At 43.5% G+C, this 20361-nt stretch overlaps 1 protein-coding gene across 1 annotated transcript in view; it reads right to left on the bottom strand.

The window, feature by feature from the left end:
- The window catches only part of LOC133021100 (collagen alpha-1(XIX) chain), a 97078-nt gene that overhangs the window by 42012 nt on the left and 34705 nt on the right, over positions 1–20361 (bottom strand). The window contains exons 13-14 of the mRNA XM_061087870.1: positions 5097–5141; positions 2616–2651 (exon numbers count right to left, since the gene is read on the bottom strand). Coding sequence (XP_060943853.1) covers positions 2616–2651; positions 5097–5141 — 81 coding nt within the window. The remainder of the gene's footprint in view (positions 1–2615; positions 2652–5096; positions 5142–20361) is intronic.

Genomic DNA, 20361 nt, shown 5'->3' with positions numbered 1-20361 from the left:
AACAGTTTACCAGTGTCCTGAGCACACAACATTGTAGATAGATTTATTTCAGCGAGATTTCCAAGGCTTGTTCCTGAATGTCTCAGGGATTTCACTGGACTTTTTTGGGGGGTCTTATTATATTGCTGCTCTGTCCTGTGGTGTACCCGAGGGTTCCATCTTTGGTCCGAGCATATTTGCTTAGTTCACATTATGAACAAACTCAGAGGTGTATCCTATCCTTGTTTTGCTGAAAACTTTCAGTTATAAGTCTCCTTTAAGCCTGATAACACTGACAAATTATGTTTTGCACTTCTCTTGCTGTTAAGGATTGGGTGTCTAAAAACTGTTTCCAGCTTAACGCAGATAAGAGGGAGGTTATGATCACTGCTCCAGATAGTATAGCTCCCAGGGCTGCCCATAGCAATGGGTCCCTTTCCTCAGCTGTACAGTCTAATTTAAGAAATCTGGGTGTAATCTCTGATTAGACTCAATGAAATCACTGTTGTCTCTGTTTTTGTACAACAGAAATAACACAAAGCACACTCTGTTGTATCACAACTTGCGCTAGAGAGGGTTATTTAAGCTTTTGTGTCCTCCCGGTTGGACTACTGTAGTTCTCTTTTCACTTGTCTTGGCATATTTGTTAATATGCCATTCAGAAAGCTGCTGCTAGACTGTTTCACCAGATCTAGCAGGAGGAAACACATCAAACCTTTTTTTTTACGTTTACTAAATTTGCTTCCCATTAGGTTTAAGATCCACTTAAGGTACTTGTTCTCGCAAAGCCTTTCGTGGTCAGACATCTGACAACATCTGTGACCTTCTCCATCCCTATATCAGCGATAGGTCTTCTCACCATGGCCCACAGTCTGTCCTGTGCACTAGACTGAAAACAAAAAGGTAATCATGCCTTTGAAGCAGTTGCTCCAGCCTCTGTATAACCTTTTAGAAAGCAACTCAAGACCCATCTGTTCAAATTGACCTTTGTCTCAAGCTAAGACGTCTTGTTCTTGTTCTTTGGAGAGTTTATTTTAGGGTCTTTAGATACTTATGTCTTTAGTCTGTTTTTATGAGGTTTTCTTTCTCTTATTTGTTGTGATTTATGTGTTTATTGCTGTATTTCTTTTTCATTGCCTTTGTTATTATCGACCGCGTGGCTTTATGGACCTATTTTCTGTGTGAGGCACCTGTGAATTTTATTTCTAAGAAATATTGCTTTATCAAACAAATGTTATGTTATAATTATTATTCATCCCTACTTAAGTTTTACCAAGAAACTGTTACAAGAGGCTCAGACTAAAACATAAAATGCCCTGTTCTTGCTACGATCCCGACAGAACCATGAAAGTGGAGATGTAAAACTATATTAGTGATATCAATATTTCAAATAAAACACTGTCAAAGTGGAAAATATGAGACTTCATATATCTATGACGATATGTGGCAGGTTTTACCCTTCTTTTCATTATTCTAAATTCAGTTTGTATGCTACAGTGAGCCATGTACACTAAATATGAAAAACAATACCTTTTTGTTACTGCTCTCAGCTATTTCCCTTTCTGCCAAGTGAAAGTAATTAATTTCATAACTCAATTTTATAATAAATGTGTGACATTAAAGATAAAACTTAGAAACCAGTCAGAGAAAACCCATGAAACCCTAATCAAGTTAACCTCATATCCAACTTGACTTAATAAGACATGGTTATAATACATAATCATTTTTCATCCAAACAAAACCACTGTCCATTTGTTTTGAGGTATAATAAGTGTGTCCTCCTCATACAGACGACTTTCTTTCTCAAGGTTGGCCGACTGACACTTCTCCTTCCTCTGGGCACAGAGAGCAGAAGTAACTCTACGGTCTAAGCTGACACACCCCAGCGACGCACCTATACATCAAATGAACAGCTGCGGTCGAGGGGTTGTCCACTACACAATAGCCTTCACTCTCAGCACGGTCTCCAGTGGGCCGCTGGAGGCTTCGTGGGGGGTGGGTGCTGTGCTGAGGTGGGGCTGGGTTGTGTTAGTGCAAAAGGAAGCAGGTAGCAACGGACACAGTGGGAGGCCCAGTAGAGGTCTGTGTCTCAAAGGTTTTTTATCACAGCGTACCTCATGTGCCCTCTGGTGAGCTACAGCACCCGTGGGCTTCATGAAAATGATTGCAGATGCTTTATCGCCAACGCCGGGCACGAAATGTCCGTCTGTGTGTTTGGCGAATGAGCACCGGGTCACACTGTGCGGCGCCGCGGGAGGAACAGCTCTTTAACTTGCTCAGCAGATACCGTTACAATTGAATGAGAGGTGCCATTTCCAATGTGGGAGTTCTGGTCTTGAATACAAACACAGAAATGCCAGTCAAGAGCTAAAGTGGCTCTGAGTCATGGTCGCTCATACGTCTGACTGTCCACGCCTGATTCCTCAAGTTCACGTGAGTCACGTCTTTACACAGGCAACACTGTGCAGATTATTAAACTCCTCTGCTCGGAGCACTGCTGAGATACATCTTAACTCTTCACCCTGTCTGGAAGTGAATGTTCCGGCCAGTTTATCAAACAGGGCGACAGTGGAAGTCTGTCCCAAATGCCACATGTCAGTGATTTGTTCTGAGATGAATAATGTTTTGATGGATACCTTGATACTTGCTCCTTCAGAGGTTCCTGAGGGAATCTGCAATTACAAAGAACATTCGTTTCACACAGAGAATGAAAAGGAGATCATGTGATAAGACAATCGAATATAGTAATATGAAGAGTGTTTTTAAATAATCGTCATCACCCTCGTTTTAACTGACAGGGTAACTATTGAAAGCCTGTTGCACCAATGTGAGCTCCCGTAAAAGACGTGGCTGACCCTCAGCAGGCTGTAGATAATCTTGTGTGCCTTTCACAGACTCCCGTTGCTGTCGTGCAATGCTAATTTGACTTGTAAAATAACCGCTGACCCCCCCTTCAACTGCGAGCTCTACCCTGCTGCCGACGGACACGAGCGAGTGATGCCCTGGTTTGTGATTTGAATGGATAATTCTGCCCCTAAGATCTACCTCAGCAAAACGGGTCATTCATAAATGCCAATACCAGGAGATGGAGCAAAAGCTGCCACTTGCTAAGGTTATCATGAGGACACTGCCATTTAGAAATGTCACACCTTCCTCCCTCCTGTCTTTTCTCGTTTCACCCAGGACTTTGTGTACCACAACTTTATGAGTTATTAAGGAGGCAGGGAGCGCGTGTCGAGACGCGTGGGAGAGTTTTAACAGCTGGTAATTCAATAATACTAAAGATAATTGGAGCAACCGCACAAGTGACAGAATCGAAAAAAGCAAAACCTTCCCGGATTTCTGGCTGAAATAAAATAAGACAAAACCTGTGTCGTGATCAAGGGTGTCAACGGGGCAATAGTGCATGAAAATAATTGGACGCCCGGAGCATCTGTACATGATGCGAGGAGCGCTCCTTGTTTGTGCTGACATCACAGCAGTTAAGAGACAAGCTGTCTCCTTTAATGCATGGTGGTGTTGCTGCACTTCAGCGTGTGGATCACTACACAAACGGTGTCTGGGATCGGTTTGAACGCCCGAGGAAACAAGCATAACTCAAGGAGTCAATAGGCCTTATAGGCAGACGCGTCCTACTCGTCAATACACGCTGTGCTCCTCTAATATAACCCTTATGGTTTTGTGCTAATAATGAAACTTGCTTGCGGCTGTATGGGAGAACAGGAGAAGATCGTAGATGGATCAAAACAACCTAAGCATGAAATGAATGCACAAAACTTTTATGATATGATAATTATTGCTTTTATATTATGTCTGCACATGACATCGATGCTCCACATTTGCATTGTGCACACAAGCCGAGTGACAAGTCGGGCCCCTAACAAAGTGGAGAATGATATTTCCAACATGTGCTGGAAGAGGTTGAGCGATCGCAACAGACTGGGTAGGCTGGCCAATCAGAGCAGAGGGGGGGGTCCTTAGAGAGACAGGAGCTAAAACTAAGTGTTTTTCAGACAGTGACAAAATAAAAGCTCGAGGAGGTCAGAGTGTGTTTATAGTGGCTACAGGTCATAAGTCCCGCATCCTTCATAAAAGTGACACTAAAAACTCAAAGTACTCTTCAAATAAAGTTTCTCCAAACGTGTTTGTTATTTTATGTAGTTAATATCACGATAATCCATGTCCAAGAGTCCATTTCCCCGGATAAGATTTATTCGTTATTTGCCACTATAAACACACTCTGACCTCCTCGAGCTTTTATTTTGTTACTTCCTGTTACCAGCATTTGAATTTGCATATTAGTTAAATATTTAGTTTCACCCGAAACATTTAGATTTAACATTTAGATATAGATTTAACATTTAGATTTAGATTCAGATTTAACATTTAGATTTAGATTTAACATTTAGATTTAACATTTAGATTTAACATTTAGATTTAAATTTAAATTTAACATTTAGATTTAGATTTAGATTTATACATTTAGATTTAACATTTAGATTTAGATTAAACATTTAGATTTCACTTTTAGATTTAGATTTAAATTTAACATTTAGATTTAGATTTAGCATTTAGATTTAACATATAACATTTAACATTTAAGTTTAACGTTTAACATTTGGATTTAAATATTTAAAATATCTCTAACTTGACAAATATTGTTGTAAATGTGCAAAAAAGTGACTCTCAAAAATTCACACCAGTTTTTTAAACATGGTTTGAAGCTAAATGTGACAAAATGTTGCTGTTATTTTCAGTGTGAGCTGCTTTACAAACGGCACCCCATATTGGTGTGGTTGGTGCATTGGACAAAAAACAACAATCGGACATAAAATAACAATGTATACAGTAAGAACAATAAGTTAAGGGCATGTGCATTGCCAAGGTGCTGTGATTTGGTTTCGGGATCGTGACAATAATATATAAATTATGAGCTATCAACCTGAGCATAACGTGTCTCTGTCTTCTTAAACCCATAACTAAGAGCTTGTATTAAATGCATTCATCATGTGATACATAAAAAATAAATGAAGGAGTTCATACCTTGACTACATTTTAAAGTAAAGCAAAATATGTGTACAGTTAAGTACATGTGTGCACTCATGTGTATCACTTACAGTCAGGCCTTTGGGTCCAGGCTCCCCACTCTTTCCTCTCCGTCCCTATAGAAAGTACAAATAGAAAAAGGTGTGAGCTCAGTGAGTGAAAATGCAACAACAGGTGTGGCTGGGGATACACACTGCCGGCAATTAAGACTAGACAGCAACTCTCTAATTTGCTTTTAATTAACGACAAGAAAACAGCTTAATTGCTGCACCCCGTGTGGCCCAATACTCTTTGTTCCTTCCTCTGGTTTACTGCCTCCTCTCCAGCTGTGCCAGTCCCTCGGTGCATCAATCAACCCGAAGAGAGAACGTGCAGGAGCAAACAGGCCGAGCCGGCCGGCGGTGTCCGGCAGCGAGAAAGGAGGTCAGAGCGAAAGCAACCATTTTGCTTTGAGTTTTTCCCTTTTGATGTTTTTTTGTGAATCCGAAAAAAAATGCCTTCGTGCTTGGAAGTCTTGAGAAGCTGAGATTGAAATGCAATCTGAGTCAAACCAAAGTTGGGATAATTTACACCAAGAGGGTTTAAGTTGGTGTGAGAGAAGGGGATAAAGCTCTGCAGCCGTCCTCTAAACTGGCAGGGCACCAGTGGCTCTGCGTTATGAGAAGTGTCTGGAATTAGCCGGCTCTCACACATGCAGGACGGATGTTAGAATCAACTCAATTAGGAGATGATAATACCCTGGCTAATATCAATTCACTGTACAGCGGTGTAATCGACAGCAGTGTGAGACCACGCAGATAGCATTGAGGCTTCATATGATTACCACCTTCCAATGGGAGTTTCATCATCTGACACACTTGCTGAATGGAACCAGTGTATTCCTCTCCTACTGTATGTGGCTGCATAGATGTGTGGAGATGGAAGGATCCCTGGCTGCTGAACAAATCAACCGAGCAGTGCCCTCTTCCCACCGACACTCTGCATACGATAGGATATACGCAGACTTTGATTAACTGGGTCGAATTCGACATGTACAGTACGTCGTCCCGCAACAAAGGCAAAGCAAGCAACGGAGCTGAGGAACCGCCGCTTTTAATCATTCGTTTGCACCTGCGCTCAAGTTTCGGCGCCACGCTTGTTTCTCTGTTTGTAGTCCATAGATTAGAGGATTATTAAAAATGTAAAAAAAACAGGTATAGTACATATTAACCCTAATAATTGCACAATGGAACCAGTTTGTGCCTTCCCTCGGGAATTGTGCGCCTTCCTGTGTTCAGGCTGTTTGATGTAGCAGCACAGGCTTGGCCAGCATCTTTTGATCATCTGTGGTAATGTCGCTCGGCGGCTACACGTGCTTCAGTGCGAGCATGAACGAGCGCCATGTGGAGGAGAGCTGGGAGACGGATAAATTGCGCCGACGATCAGGAGCAGCACTTTTCAACCTGAAACCATTTTCCCTCCAATGACCGACATTATACTCCATTGCAATGGCCTCTTTGAAATCTAACAGAGGTTGATTGAAACAAGCATTCAGAGTGGCAGCCAAAGTATTCAGTAAGCACTCATGCACCAGGGTGCCGTATGTAGATCCAAAACACATTGCGTTTGTGTAAAAGTCCATTTCGAACAAACAAAGACGGCGATTCGCGGGGGTTGATGGCGCGATAGCTTTTTTCTTTTCACTGAAAATGAATAGACTGAAAGCGAATCATTGCCATGTTTGCGAAAAGATCAGAGTGTTTGTTCTAGCCTTAGCCCCTGCTGCCGTCCTTTCTCCCCCTGAACTCCACAACAAAAGCAGATTACATAGATAAGTAATTTAGCTTATGAATATTTCATACGCCATTATTCCAAACAGGCCATGAATTATGCAGTTTTTAAAAAATCATTCATCCACATTTGCCATTATATCTCTTTGTATCTCCAAAGTGCGGACTAATTTTAGATCCTTGTATTTGTTATCATCCAAATAAATAGTCATACTCCAAATCTCAATTTTTAACGAAACAATGATGTGGGTCTAAAGTCCCTATTATTAAACCTATAGGCCTGCACCCTTATTGTAAAACTACAAAAACGTTTTAATGGTTCATAAAAGGGTTTTTAATTTGTGATTTTGCTTCTGATTTTAATTCCACATTTGTAAAGTCACACCACACACCACATTTGTAGGCTACTGACTTTCCAGTTTATTAGGTACACCTACAGAAAACCAGTGCATTGTAACATAATAACCCTGCTATGAATTCTATGATGATCAATTCTACCTTTATATAAGGGCTTGTAAGGTGTTAATTAACTATAGCTTGTGGTGCATTGAATTGCATTTCACCAAGAGGTGGTTCTAATAATTAATTCACATCTTCAGGAGCTCAATCATTTTAATGCAAAAAGCAATACATTAAAAAAAAAGGACCACATTTTGTGACCCTGGAGTTTAGACTGATACTTTTTTGTCCAGTGGCCCCTCTGGTTAGCGCGCCATCAACAAATCTGCACACAGTGACAAGAAATAATTAGTCCACAGCGCAGCCTGTCATCACCGTTTGCAGTAAGTTGACTCTCCAAACTGAAACACCTGTCAGAGATAAGTCGCCTCGAAGGCACGCGGCGGCTCTGGACTTCCGAGATAATCAAGATGCCAGCAAACGCCGCGGAGCCCACGAGCAGCCGAGTGCTAAAGCAACAGATGCTCGGCTGCTGAAGTTTAACATTTAGCACTATTTTGTGAAGTTTGAAGTGTGAACTCTGGGTTTTAAGTTGAATTCGGTGTTAATGGCATTTTCAGTGATTTCATCACTTCTAAATGTCAAGTCTGGACCTCCTACATTTATATAAAAGGACTGAAGGGACATTTTCAACTGAGTTCGTTTCATAATTATGTTCTGTCACGTTAGAGCTTTTTTTCTTTGTTTGCTTTAAATGCAGTTTATTGTTTGGTTGTCATAGCAGAAAACAATAAATGCTTATGGGCAAAAGCAAAACAAGAATCTTTCCACTTATATTTGTATTAGGGGCAAGTGTTAACCTGAATATATCTTTTTGGTCTTCATTGTAGATTTATCTGGGTGAAAGCTTGTATTTGTTCATATTCAGAACATTAAGATTCATAACAGAAGAAAGGTATGAGAAACAAGCTCAAAGCAACAAGGGGGAACAGGAAACTCAAATTCATCTTCAGGATGTGAGGAGTTGTTTTGCTCGATGAATTCACTGAGAGTGTGAGCGAGAGCAGCCTGTAGTTGGACTTGGGCCATTAGTTAAATGGCTATTTTGCTCTGAAATATTCAAGACACTCTCAAACTTAACACCACCTGTGTATGCCAAAGTGCCACAGTAAAATATGAGCAGACAGCAGTGCCAGTAAATCTTTTCTTTCAGCTAAGCCAAACTTAACTTCTTCATTTCCCTTTCTGCCTCTCGTTCATCGCTCCCTTTTGTGTACAATATCATAATTCTATTACCCACATCCCTCTCCTTCCTTCGCCTGTTTTACTTGTCATCTCTCCTTCCTTCTCCTGTCTCCTGTCACTCGCCCCATTTCTCCCTCACCCAACTTCCAGCGCTTGTTGGATCACCCTGGCAATCTCTTGTTGCTATGCAACGCTCAGTGTCCTATAAATTTGACAACATCCTTGATTATTATTTGAGCGCTGCAGTGTGAAGCCCTCCTTCAGGTCATTGCAGCAGATTAGAGGGAGGGAGCGAGAGAGGAAGGTAAAGGATGGAAATAAGGGGTGGGAGGAAGGGAAGGAGGCAGATGAATGGATTGAGGAGGGGAGGAAAGGAAAGGAAAGGAAGTGGGAGGGAAAGATGAATTAACCTCTTGAGCATATGAAAGATGTGCTGGTGTGCCTCAACACTCACATTTATCCTCTCTATCTGTAACCTCCCTTTTAAAAACCTGCAAACCATATAACACACGTGTGAAACTCCACATTAACTGCTAATTCAATAATCGTGCTAGTAAAGCTCGAGAGGGGAGACTTCTGAGCTGGGTAAAGGAGGAGGCCTCAGCGGTATGACAGCGAATACTGAACCCCTGACTTAATCCACTCGGATCCCGGCCCAACTCGATTGGCTTCAACTCCTCACACGAGTTGTAAAGAGTAAAAGGAAAGCACAGGCATGAGGCTCTGGCTCAGTCCTGCAGCACAAGCCCCAATCTGAGAGCAGAGTCAACAGCGACAGTGACACACAGCAGAAGCCCCTCTGTATATGATGACTCCATAATCCTTATCCCTAATGTCAACATGTTCTCAGAGACATTCTATGTCTGACTATATGACTATATGCCCCGACTGGGATAACAGGGCAAAACGGAGGAGAGGGTTTTGTATTTTTTAGCGGTATGGCAGATATACCATCAAAAAAGCCATGTAATCCACCTGACGGATGCCCCTGTCGAGAGGGGTCAGTAGATAATATGGAGGAGCTTTGAAATGAACATCCCTGGCAGGCAGCTCCAGCCTGACACACAACACAGGGAGGACAAAATGATGGGCCACATTTTCCCCTTTTATATGCAGGGAGCGCAACCAGGGAGTAAATCAATCTCAACTCATTTTAACACGTCTCATTTTATATTTCAATTGTAATATCTCATCTTTGATTTTTGCCAGTTTGTCTCTGAAAAGATAATGGCCACTGGAGCTCTCAAAAGTGATCATCTCTTTTTCGAGATAGATTCATTCTCTACTAAATTATAAATCCATCCTGAGTTTAGCCTGACATCATAATTTTTCCTTGTGCTCTTGCTGGAGCCCCTTTGTGACCATTCTGAGGGTTTTATGGTGTTCCTGAAGTGCACATCGTGACAGTAAAACACATTGAGAAATCAAAAAAGACACTATTAAACAAGAAAGCGACGATAAATAGGCAAGCACAATATTTCATAAGAAACCCAAAGGCAAATACACAGCCGAGGGCAAAGGCGAAATCCCAACGTCTAATAAGAAGACACATCAATTAACAAAACACAAAGAGAAAACACGTCGTCACAAAACACATCAAATACTAAATCAAGTCAAACACGAAAATACTAAAGCGGAAAAACACAAAATGTCAGCATTTCTCACCTGACATCAGGATGTTATCACATATCATGATGTTTATTCAATTTGCTTTTCCCCTCTGTGATTTGTTGGTGTGTGATTCTTGCTGCTGTGATTCACACTACAGGGTCACTGTGGGTTTTGGCCTTGACCTGCTTCTCCCATTTAGTTACACACTTTACACTTACATTCATACATATAAACAAACACACACAACTGTATATGTCTGACCAGCTTTTAACCAGCAACCTTTACACTGCCTTCCGTTTCATCTGCCTGACTCTCGTGTGACACTGAAGTTTCGTGTCCTGAAGGGGAAACTCTCTGACATTAGCGAGCCAAGTTGGTCTGCGACAATGTTATGTAGCTCACGGGAGAGATGACCTTTTCTTGACTAGAAAACTCACATGCCACTCCCACTCTTTCTGCATGAGCTGAGTCCTGTCTGCCTCCGGAGACATGTACTCAGGCCACCTGAGCCTATTGTCTCGCTGCTGTGCCGGGCTTAACTGGAACTGACGAATGGGGCTCGCGAGCAGCAGCTGTATTTACATGGCAAACACATGTGTATACAAAAACAGTGAAGATGATAAAGCCCCCATAATATCCTCATGTCGTTTAACGAAGCGTGGAACGAAGAGAAGGACACTGACTCCAAACGGCACACGGACGAGCGGGCACACGTTTCATGCACAAACAGAAACAAGAGTTGTCGCCATATCAACTCCCCAGTGAGAAAGCTTATCAGCTCCTGGCCTGTGAAAGATGGGGGGGGAAAGGGACTGACACACACACAACCAGATGCATTTCGTCCTCCCCAGTCCCTCTGGAACACTTAACTGCATCCAGATTCAGACAAGATGCAGACAATTACTCCAACTGCCAACGGAAAGCTAATTTATTCCGTAATTAAATCTGAAATGTCATCCTTTCCCCTTGCAAGTACTGTATTTTTCTGAATTCTCATTTAAAAAATTGCACCATGAACCATAAGATTGAGCAAGAGCAAGAAAAACACTGAAGCGAGTATTAACAGAGGATCTCTAAAAAAAACGAAAACGTTGGCAGCATCCTCTGGAGTGCAACACTGTGTTTAGCTCAGCAATGTGACTAATTATGAACTAATATGTTGGGAATAAATGACATTATAAACACTGCAATGACAAATCCTCTTGAATGGGGAAGATGTCTTTTTTCCAAATACATGAATATGTGGATGCCAATTCTACAGGATGCTTGTTTGCACTGATTCTGTATTTTATGAGAAACAAAGCATCAAACTTCCTCAGTTTGTATCGATGGTACTCACATACACAACCTTAGCCAAACTGCTTCTGGGAGTGAGCTTATACATTTTAAGAATCAGCCGGTGAAAGGGACAAATATCCAGTGGCTTCTCTGGTTTACGGTGAACATCAATCTTCCTGCTTGTTTGAAATGTCACGAAAACACAGAGCCGAGACCACAGCATCACCTGCTTCTGATTAAGGATCCAATTAGAGACCGATTCCCTGCTTCTGACTGCCCCTTGCCGGATGCCATCTTAGGACACATGCACCAGCTCAGAAAAATGCCTGGGCACTGGAGCTTGCAGAGATCCCTTGCACTTGGTGAAAGCCTCAATAAAATAGGATTTGTTCCAGTTGTTTACTGAGGGTTAAGAGGAGCGGCCGGGGCAGGAAGAGAACGGCAAAGCCGACAGCTGCCTGGCAGGGGCTCAAATGCAGCTTAGCATTTTTCACCATTCTGACTGGCACACAATGCTCCCTTTAACTCGCAGCCATCTAAATATTCAGGGACATATAAAGAGATGGCTGACACTGCAGCCGACTTAAGACACAGCTCAGCTGGCCAAGATTGCACCTATAGTCTCTTGGCTGAAGCTTTCCATGAAGGCTTTCCTCACAGAGGCTCAATCCTGGACCCCATGTACGTGAATGTCAGTTTGCACATGTGCCACTAGATGGCAAACTAGCTTCATGACAAATTGTGCACATGGCAGGGAGACAGAGCCAAGGAGGAGAGTCTGAGCTTTCTGTGAGGGAGGATGGATGTCCTCAATGCATGAATATATGATGTGTGTTGGGTAACATCGCTAATTAAGCAGTCTGGCAATTAGGCATAGAATAGCGTAAAGGAAATGTTTCTGTAGAGGGCTTAGAACGATGAGAGGAGGAAAACAGACGAGAGGAGAAGCTGCAGAGGAGCGAGGGAGATTGACAATCATTTTCATACCGCATTATGCCTCTTTTCAACTGTCACACAATAGAAAAGGGACACAGGTGGCATAACGAGGGTACCCCAGTCGCAGAGCGCCCTGCAGATCATCGGGGAGAATAAGCATTATAGCAATATTTCAGCAAACACCCAGCTCCTCACTCCTGCACAGTGTATGCAAACACTGGAGCCAAAGGCAAACACAGGAATTACAGACAGTGGATGTCTGTGGAAACTAAGCCAAGGCGGTCCCGAGGGGGGGCTCCGAACATCTCTTTACAGCAGCCACGTCTCCACCACGTCTTCAGTGACGAGTTTTAAGAGCTCATTGACTTTAACAACTCCTAAGGAGAGGGAAGAGGGCTGACGATATTATCGGAATTTGCATTTTTATGCGGCGAAGGATGATAAATCTGTATTAAACCGTGAGCTTGATTCCCACCGATCAGCTGAATGTCTGTACAGTTTGTCCACGCAGGGTGGGAGTCTATGGCGTTGGCTCCTCCCTAACATTGCCTCTTGAATGTTCTCATCTCCTAATGGATGCTGTTATTAATCTTGGCTCTTAGGAATTTCACAGTCTCATCTGGACTTTTTGGCCGTATTATTCACCCGCGGCAGATTGCTCCCATCCTATGTTTACAGATACTGAGTGTTTCATCAATGCATTTATCCCACAAGTGAACAGGGGAGGCTGGAAATCCACTCTGAATAAACCCTGGTTCATTTTACAAACCAAATATTTGAGGTCAAAGAGAATACACTGAGCAAAGAACCACAGGGCGCTCACTCCGGGTGCTGCAGCGCCCTGGGCGAGTCTTATGCTTCATATCATTCACCACGCATTACAGATTACACTGAGGTCCCACACACTACCATCTGTATAATATCAGGGCTAGTGTGAATGCGCTACTCCCTGGCATGCCATTAAAGTGGACACAGATGAATGTATCTAAATCGGTTGCAGGCGGGATGAGTGTGGAGAATCAGAATGTGGACGGCAGCCTGTAACTGTGTGCTGTAAGAAATGCAAGTAATGCTTCCTCCCACTACCACGCCTCTGTGTTCTGCAGTGTTCAGGGCTACATCTCCCCCCCCCCCCCCCCCCCCCGACCAGCCTCTCTCCTCCAGCAGCCTGAGCTCTCTCCATGTCCTCCTCTCTCCACCTTGGTCGAGGAAACAGCAGACATGGAGTCACGGTTTCACTCCGAGCATCCTGGATTCCGAAATGGCCTTTTAAAGGCAGCGTCTCTCAAACCTGGCCCTTCTCCTTAGGGTAACCTCAAATGCCCGGAGAGTGTCTTCGTACATTACCAGACTCTGAGGAGCCAAAGAACTCTCATTGTTTGAGTGACTAAAGCCGTGGCGTGGACTCTGACTCCTCGGGCAGTCACAGGGGCCACTCACCTCCTGTCCGGTGACATACCTCCGAGAGTTGAGTGAATTCAGTTCGGCTGACCCCATCTGACACATGACACTCCATTACTGTTGGCATGGCCCCGGCAGACATTGAAACAACACTGGAAAATGCTGGCGAGGTATTAGACACAGGCCGTCGGAGGGTGCCGGGCCCTGATGTATTTGGACACTGGAGCGGGGGGGGGGGACTCGCATGTCTCCTGCAGTGTCCCCGAGAAAGTTAAGTCCTAAACGTGTGAATGAGGGCCACGCTCTGGCCGACAGCAGCAAGCGTATCCAATGCTCACGGGATGTGTTGACCTACATTACCCCTTGTTGAACATAAGCTTTCCACTTGTATACATATGCGCACGTACGCACACAAACATACGGCGAACACGCAAGGACTCGAAAAAGGCGACGGGCAATCAAAGTGGCGGCCCTCTCAAAGTCTCGCCCCCTGTGTTCGTCCCTGTAATTAATTGGCCAATTAATGTGTGTTTATTCTGGACACCCGTTGATGTCACCACACCGGGGGAGCTCTGGGGGAAGACGGGAGTCCGACAAATAAATCAAAGCTCTGTGCAACTGTCCGTGCGTGTGCCAAACACTTCCCCCTGGTTACCCCTCCTCTTCCCCAACTGGGGCCCAAATGTGAGACCTTTTCATCGCCAATCAGGTCAAATCTTTGTTTCATCCTCCCTCCCAATGCACTTGACATTGACAAGATTAATTGCCTTGTGCACTGGGCAAACGTGTTACCTCCTGGTGCAATACAGGTGTCAAAAGCGCGGCTCTCTGGATTTTACTCAACATGAACTTGGGCAGAGAGCTGAGAATAACCTCTCGCGTCCTGCGAAACAAAGGGTTAACGAATCCTCCCCCCCGCCACTTGTAAAATCGCGCAAGGGTGTAAATCTTGCCATAAAATCTCAGCTGTGAGCCCTGCTGACCTATAAATTCTTCCCTCCGTGTTACTTTGCCATCGAGCTTCAGTGAGCGAGCAAGGCCAGAACTGAAATATGTACATTACGCTACTGTATTTAAATGCTCTTTTAATAACACGGACCAACAATGATCATCAACTGTGTCTCAACGGTTCAATATATCATTTCAGTTGTTTAATAAGTGCTCTTTGTGTTGTATCTGTTAGATTGCATTATACTTAACGTGACAAAGACATATACACAATAAAATGACTCAAGAGATGCCAGACAATTTTTCATTATACATTTATGATAATTCAACCGGTTTATCTTTATCAATAATGAGGATATTAATTCTAAAATATGTAACTTCTGCCACTAGAGGTCTCTCAATCAAAAGAAGAACAAAATACCTAGATTGTTGATGTTCTGAAGCAGCAAGGGACCATGGGACTTTTTGTATCTACATAACAGGACTCAAACTTTCAACAAATATTCAGCAAATGTTTTTGCTTTATTCACAAAATGCAGCAAATGGCGAAGAATCATCGTGATCCATTACATACAGAGGAAGGAAAAAATAACCGACTGTGTTTTTCCATCATCAAATGTCATTTGCCCTTGAAATTACAGCAGTTACGAACAAAGCCACAGGTAAAGCAAATAGGACAGAATTTAAAGGCCACCAAAATGTTGTATGGAACATTTTGGATAAGTACACAAATCAACAAAATGTATAAAATAGCTCTAGTCATTTTAGAAATATATGTCTTTAAGATATCAAAGTTTTGACCGGATAACATTAATTATGACTCATGTGCTCCAGGATGATGTGGACGTGAAATAGAAATCAGCAATCATTCATGTTTTTTTTTATCTACAAGCCGAAATATCTACTGTGAGAAAGGCCTTTGTACTCAGCTGGGCGATAAAAAGCATTGCTCCAATCAAAAAAGCTCCAGTATTTTCATGCATTTACCGTATCACCCGAATCAGTGGCAGCCTCCCATGGAGAACTTCTGGCAGGAAGGCTGCTATTCTCACCGGGGACTCGTTACTTAATAATCTCGCCCTGCAGGTGCTCTGCTCGAGGTCAGCCGCCTGTTACAGTTGTAATGCGGTACGTGTCTGCCTCCACCTATGGAGCAGGAAACCGCTGCCAAAAGCTCCGGTCCCTGTAAACCCAACCATCACTCGTCCCCTATCACTGTCATTGGCTGGTTTGTGTCTCTGCAGACACACAGACGGCTCCAAATGAACCTGAGCCAAGTCCATCTGATAGAATATGAATATTATATATATGCTGTTGTAGCTCATTTGTCTCAAAACAACATTTGCTTGGCCCCGTGGAGGAGAGGCATCTGAATTCCAGTTCCAGCATGCACTTGGTTTCCAGAGAACAGCATACGCTTTCAGGGCTAAATTAGGTTAAATGACAAAAGCCATTAACTGTGCAATGGAGATTACGTAGATTTAGTTTTAGAGTAGATGAATGCTAATGTATCTAATCTGACACTAATGTTCTGTCCTCAGTGCACCTGTCTAATGCCACCCAGTTCCAGTCGGATAGTGGTGCCCAGTCAAATGGCTAAATGGCCACACACGTTTCGACATTTAAACGGGATGAAGCCAAGCACACATGTGTATTGCACCCAAGAAGTTGGTGGAAGAGAAAATGACTGGGGTGAGATTACAGAGTTGTGCACTTGTCTGAGAGAGAACAGTTGACCGGTAGTTTAGCACCCGGAGGACAGACAACCACGGAGACATGTGTCAGAGCAAGGGTAAAGGAGGACGATATGGAAAAGGAAAAGGCCTGTGCCTCTGGTCGGGACGTACAGACAGCTGTCTCAGTCTTTCAGCACGGGCCATGAATGGAAAATGTAAACACCACTATTGCTCCCAAAAGACAGAGACTGCCTCCCTCTCCTTTGGAAACGTGGGCCTGTCCAGTTGCCAAGTGGGGAAAAAAAGACAGATGATCCTCTCCGCTGTTTTGACAGATTATTTCCATTCCGCTTTAAAGTGTCCGGGCAGCTGTTGCTGATGTTGCTTTCAAAAAGTTTTTCACTTTTGACACAGTTGAAGAACTAAAAGTGTATCTGTGCTACAATTACTGACATGCATTGATCTGGGACCGTGCTATCACATGACGCGAAGTGATGACAGCTGACGAACATGATCTAACAACAGGAGAGGTTCTAAGACAGACACTCTTTTTACAAATAGATATCTCTCCTATAGAACTGGAGGAGAGTGTCCCTGCTGACAAACTCATTTTTCCCAACAACGAAGCAAACTAATATAATACGAGGCTCTAGCTGCAAAGACATGAAAGCAAATGTAAGAGGAACCGAGTGCGCCTCCATCTGTTACATAACACCCATCGTCATATCCCCTTGAAAAACATGACATATCTTTACATCCTAATAACAAACTCAAAAGGGAACAATGGATGAAAAAGATGAAATAAATAATTAATGGTCTGTCAGACACCGCAATTAGCGGCCATGATGAGTCGACCGCACAAAGGCTGGGAGAGGGGAAGTGATTCAGCGCGGGATGAATGACCTGTTAGCAAAATCAAAGTCCCGGCGGATCTTCCAGCTCCACTCTGCAATGTTTCTTCAATAACCGTCATTAGGCTGTGTGGATTCTTTTATTTGTAGTATTGATATGGCACATCATAGTGTCTAATGAGAAAATGATTCCCCTGAGATTAGAAGTCTCTCTTTTTAATGACTTCTCCCCACATGAGTTCATCTCACGTCGCCCAGCTACAGCAGCCATCTTAGGGCCTTGTTTTTCGGGGACTAATTTGACTTTCTTTTCTCTCTTATCTCCTTGACATATGACGCAGGCCTTTCACGTGGCGCACTGTCATCCACCCAAGGCCCCGGCTGAGGTAGGCAGCTGTACTTTACGATAAAAAAAAAAAAAAACAGCAGCGTGGGACAGATACCAAAGACGGTCGAAAGACAGTTGAGAACGTCAGCTCTCACCTGTCTCACGTGAAATTTCCTTTTTCTCGTGCTCAGGAAGAAATACAAATTAAACACCTGCATGTTTATTCCCAATCCATTTGATTTGCGAACGGTACCAACTTGTTCACTCTCATCAACGTAACTTAAGACACTAACTAGATGTAAATAAATTAATAAATCTGTAAGGGGATCTTCACTGCATAATTCATTTGAGGAGCACACGTTGGTACAGAGCAGTTTCAGTGTTCTGCTTCCTCTAGGGCTTGCCGGGGTTTCATCATCTCTGCACTGGCACGGCTATGTCTAATAAGAACAAACACTGCCGAGCACATCTGTCAGACACGTGCAGGAGACGAGGAATCCTTGACACAGAGGCCCTCAGCTGATTAAAGGTGATTTCAAATGTTCTGCATTCACGTTATTTGCACTCTGCGAAATGCATCAAAGAAAAAAGCGCATTGCTTATCAATTCAGGAAGTCTATGTGCAGAGAGAATGGTTATGCAACGATCCAAACATTGAATTAGAACATACGTCGGTCCATTATGTGTGACATCAAGGGGCTTCTATTGAAAACCAAGGGATTCAAAGTGGTATTCGTCAGTGACTCATATTAAGTGAGGTCTTATTTTTCTATACAGGTACATTTCTACAGCTAATAAGGCTTAATTCTGCATTAGGCATGGATTAAAACTGGGTGACCCCCCCTTGTAATGTGGGATTTATTAAATGGATTATTTATTAATCCATCGGAACCTACTGCCTTGCCCAGGGATGAACCAGTGTCTGCATCAAACCCACTCTCGATCCTGGGCCAGCTTCCGAAGCGGAGTATGCTGGGTGGACTTGGCAGGACATGAATCAACCGAGCCTGCCGTGGCGTTCCTGTGTAAGTTGGGTTTAAGGAAGCGGAGTGCAATGACCAGGCGTAGGTTCTCTGTCCTATTCTGAGACTTCAAAACTGTGTCATTTGGTATTTTTGTAATTCTTTCTTTCACCAAATCTCACATCCCTGTTGTTAGCATGTAAAGAGTTAATCATGCGGCACATCATATTTGTTGATGGGCATCGGGCAGAGCACAACAGCGCTCGTCTTGCAAATGACTACATTGAAAACCAAGAAATACCAAGGTTGTCCACTTCATCGTGCCTGTCTTTCAGCTCCTCAGCCCGTGTAGGACAGGGCCCGGCCTACAGTGACAACACGCGGCTCAGCACTATATTACAGCACCTGATGAATTTTTTAGCGCGCCACCATCAGCGAGGGGGCCATATTCCTTTTTACTGGCGCTCCCCATCTTCCCTTTGGATCCGCCCGTAATGTTCCCGCCGAATCCCAAAGTTCTACTCTTTGCCTGCCATTCTGTGTCAATGCCATCCACAATGGATAAAACCAAGCCATTCACATCACTATTAATGGCAATGTGTAATGTGGGGGCAATACATTCCCATAAATTCTTAGAATCGGTTGGACTGTCCCCCACTAACTGAACCAGGCATCCATCAAGGTAATAAGATAAAATCAAGCTTCAGTGGATGTTGGACATGGGGTCACAGGAGAGGGTTGTGTGGCTGCCCTTGATATCCTCCCTTGCATATGTTGCTTTAAGCTGTGGAGGAGGATTAGTGCAAATGGCATCATTCCTCTTCTCCTCACCACAACGTCCTCCAAGTCTCCTTGAAGCAAATCTAAATGGCTTAGAGTGGTCGAATTCCGCTCAACAATAAATTGAAGTGGACAGTGTGAGAGATGGTCCGGCTTGAATCTGAGGCCTTGTGAAAGCTTTCCACTCCTGGCTATTCTGTGAAATACGTGGAGCGGTCAGTGTCCCGTCGGGAGACTCTGTGTCACGGCTCCCATGTGGAACCGGTGAGTTGCCGGCGTGGACAAGAGTTGCTAATTGGGTGAGAGTCTCTTTTCTGTATCAGCTGGCCACGAGCTAGCCCCTGATAATGATACGTGTCCACCTTCCTAAAAATAGGAACGTCGAACCGTGGAAACACAGGTTGGTCAACAACCTCTGAGGCCACATGTGACTCCCGGAGCTAAGAATAAGCAGAAACCTTAGCACATTAACAGTCACCATGATGTCAGCCAGTCATCAAAGACAGGGTATTAATAGACCAGAGCTGTGTCTTCAGGATCAGGATCAGCAGCAGGGAGTCTGAAGTGGCCAGTCTAAAAACCCTATAGTTGTTTTACCTACCAAGTCTTCAAAGAAATAACCAGCGGCAATAAGTATTATGTAGAGGAAACCGAGAAGACACAACATCAAACACGGCGTGACTTTCCGTTTCCTCAGAACCAATTAAGATTGAAAGATTCATCATAGAACAGTTTTTGTGCACGCCATAATTGATGCCTCTGACACCTCGGTCCCTTCGACGCTCGGTCCCTCCTCGAGTCAGGTTAGATATAAAATAACACCGGACTAATGAGGCACCGAGACAAAAGCATTGGGAAAAAAAAACATCTGCAGCAACCCCTGAGCTCGCTTTTGTTGACTGTGAATACTTTCCCTGACAACAGAATCTGTTACTTTGTGTGGGGAAATGATCCATTGAGAAGTAACACAGGCGATGATGGCTCATGCATTGTTAATGCTATTGGAACAAGTTTTGAGTTTGAACGAACGCGCGCACAGAAGGTTGGAATTCTTGAGATACTTGTGTCCAGATGTCTCGAGCATTGTGCATCATCTCGACTCTTCGCTTAATCTCAAAAGAGCATTTGCCTGACCTACTTATGGTTTCTCCA

Source organism: Limanda limanda, chromosome 15, assembly GCF_963576545.1.
Source record: "Limanda limanda chromosome 15, fLimLim1.1, whole genome shotgun sequence".
Classification (NCBI taxonomy): Eukaryota; Metazoa; Chordata; class Actinopteri; order Pleuronectiformes; family Pleuronectidae; genus Limanda; species Limanda limanda.
The sequence above is the reverse complement of the archived record's forward strand: the minus strand, read 5'-3'. Positions and strand labels throughout refer to the sequence as shown.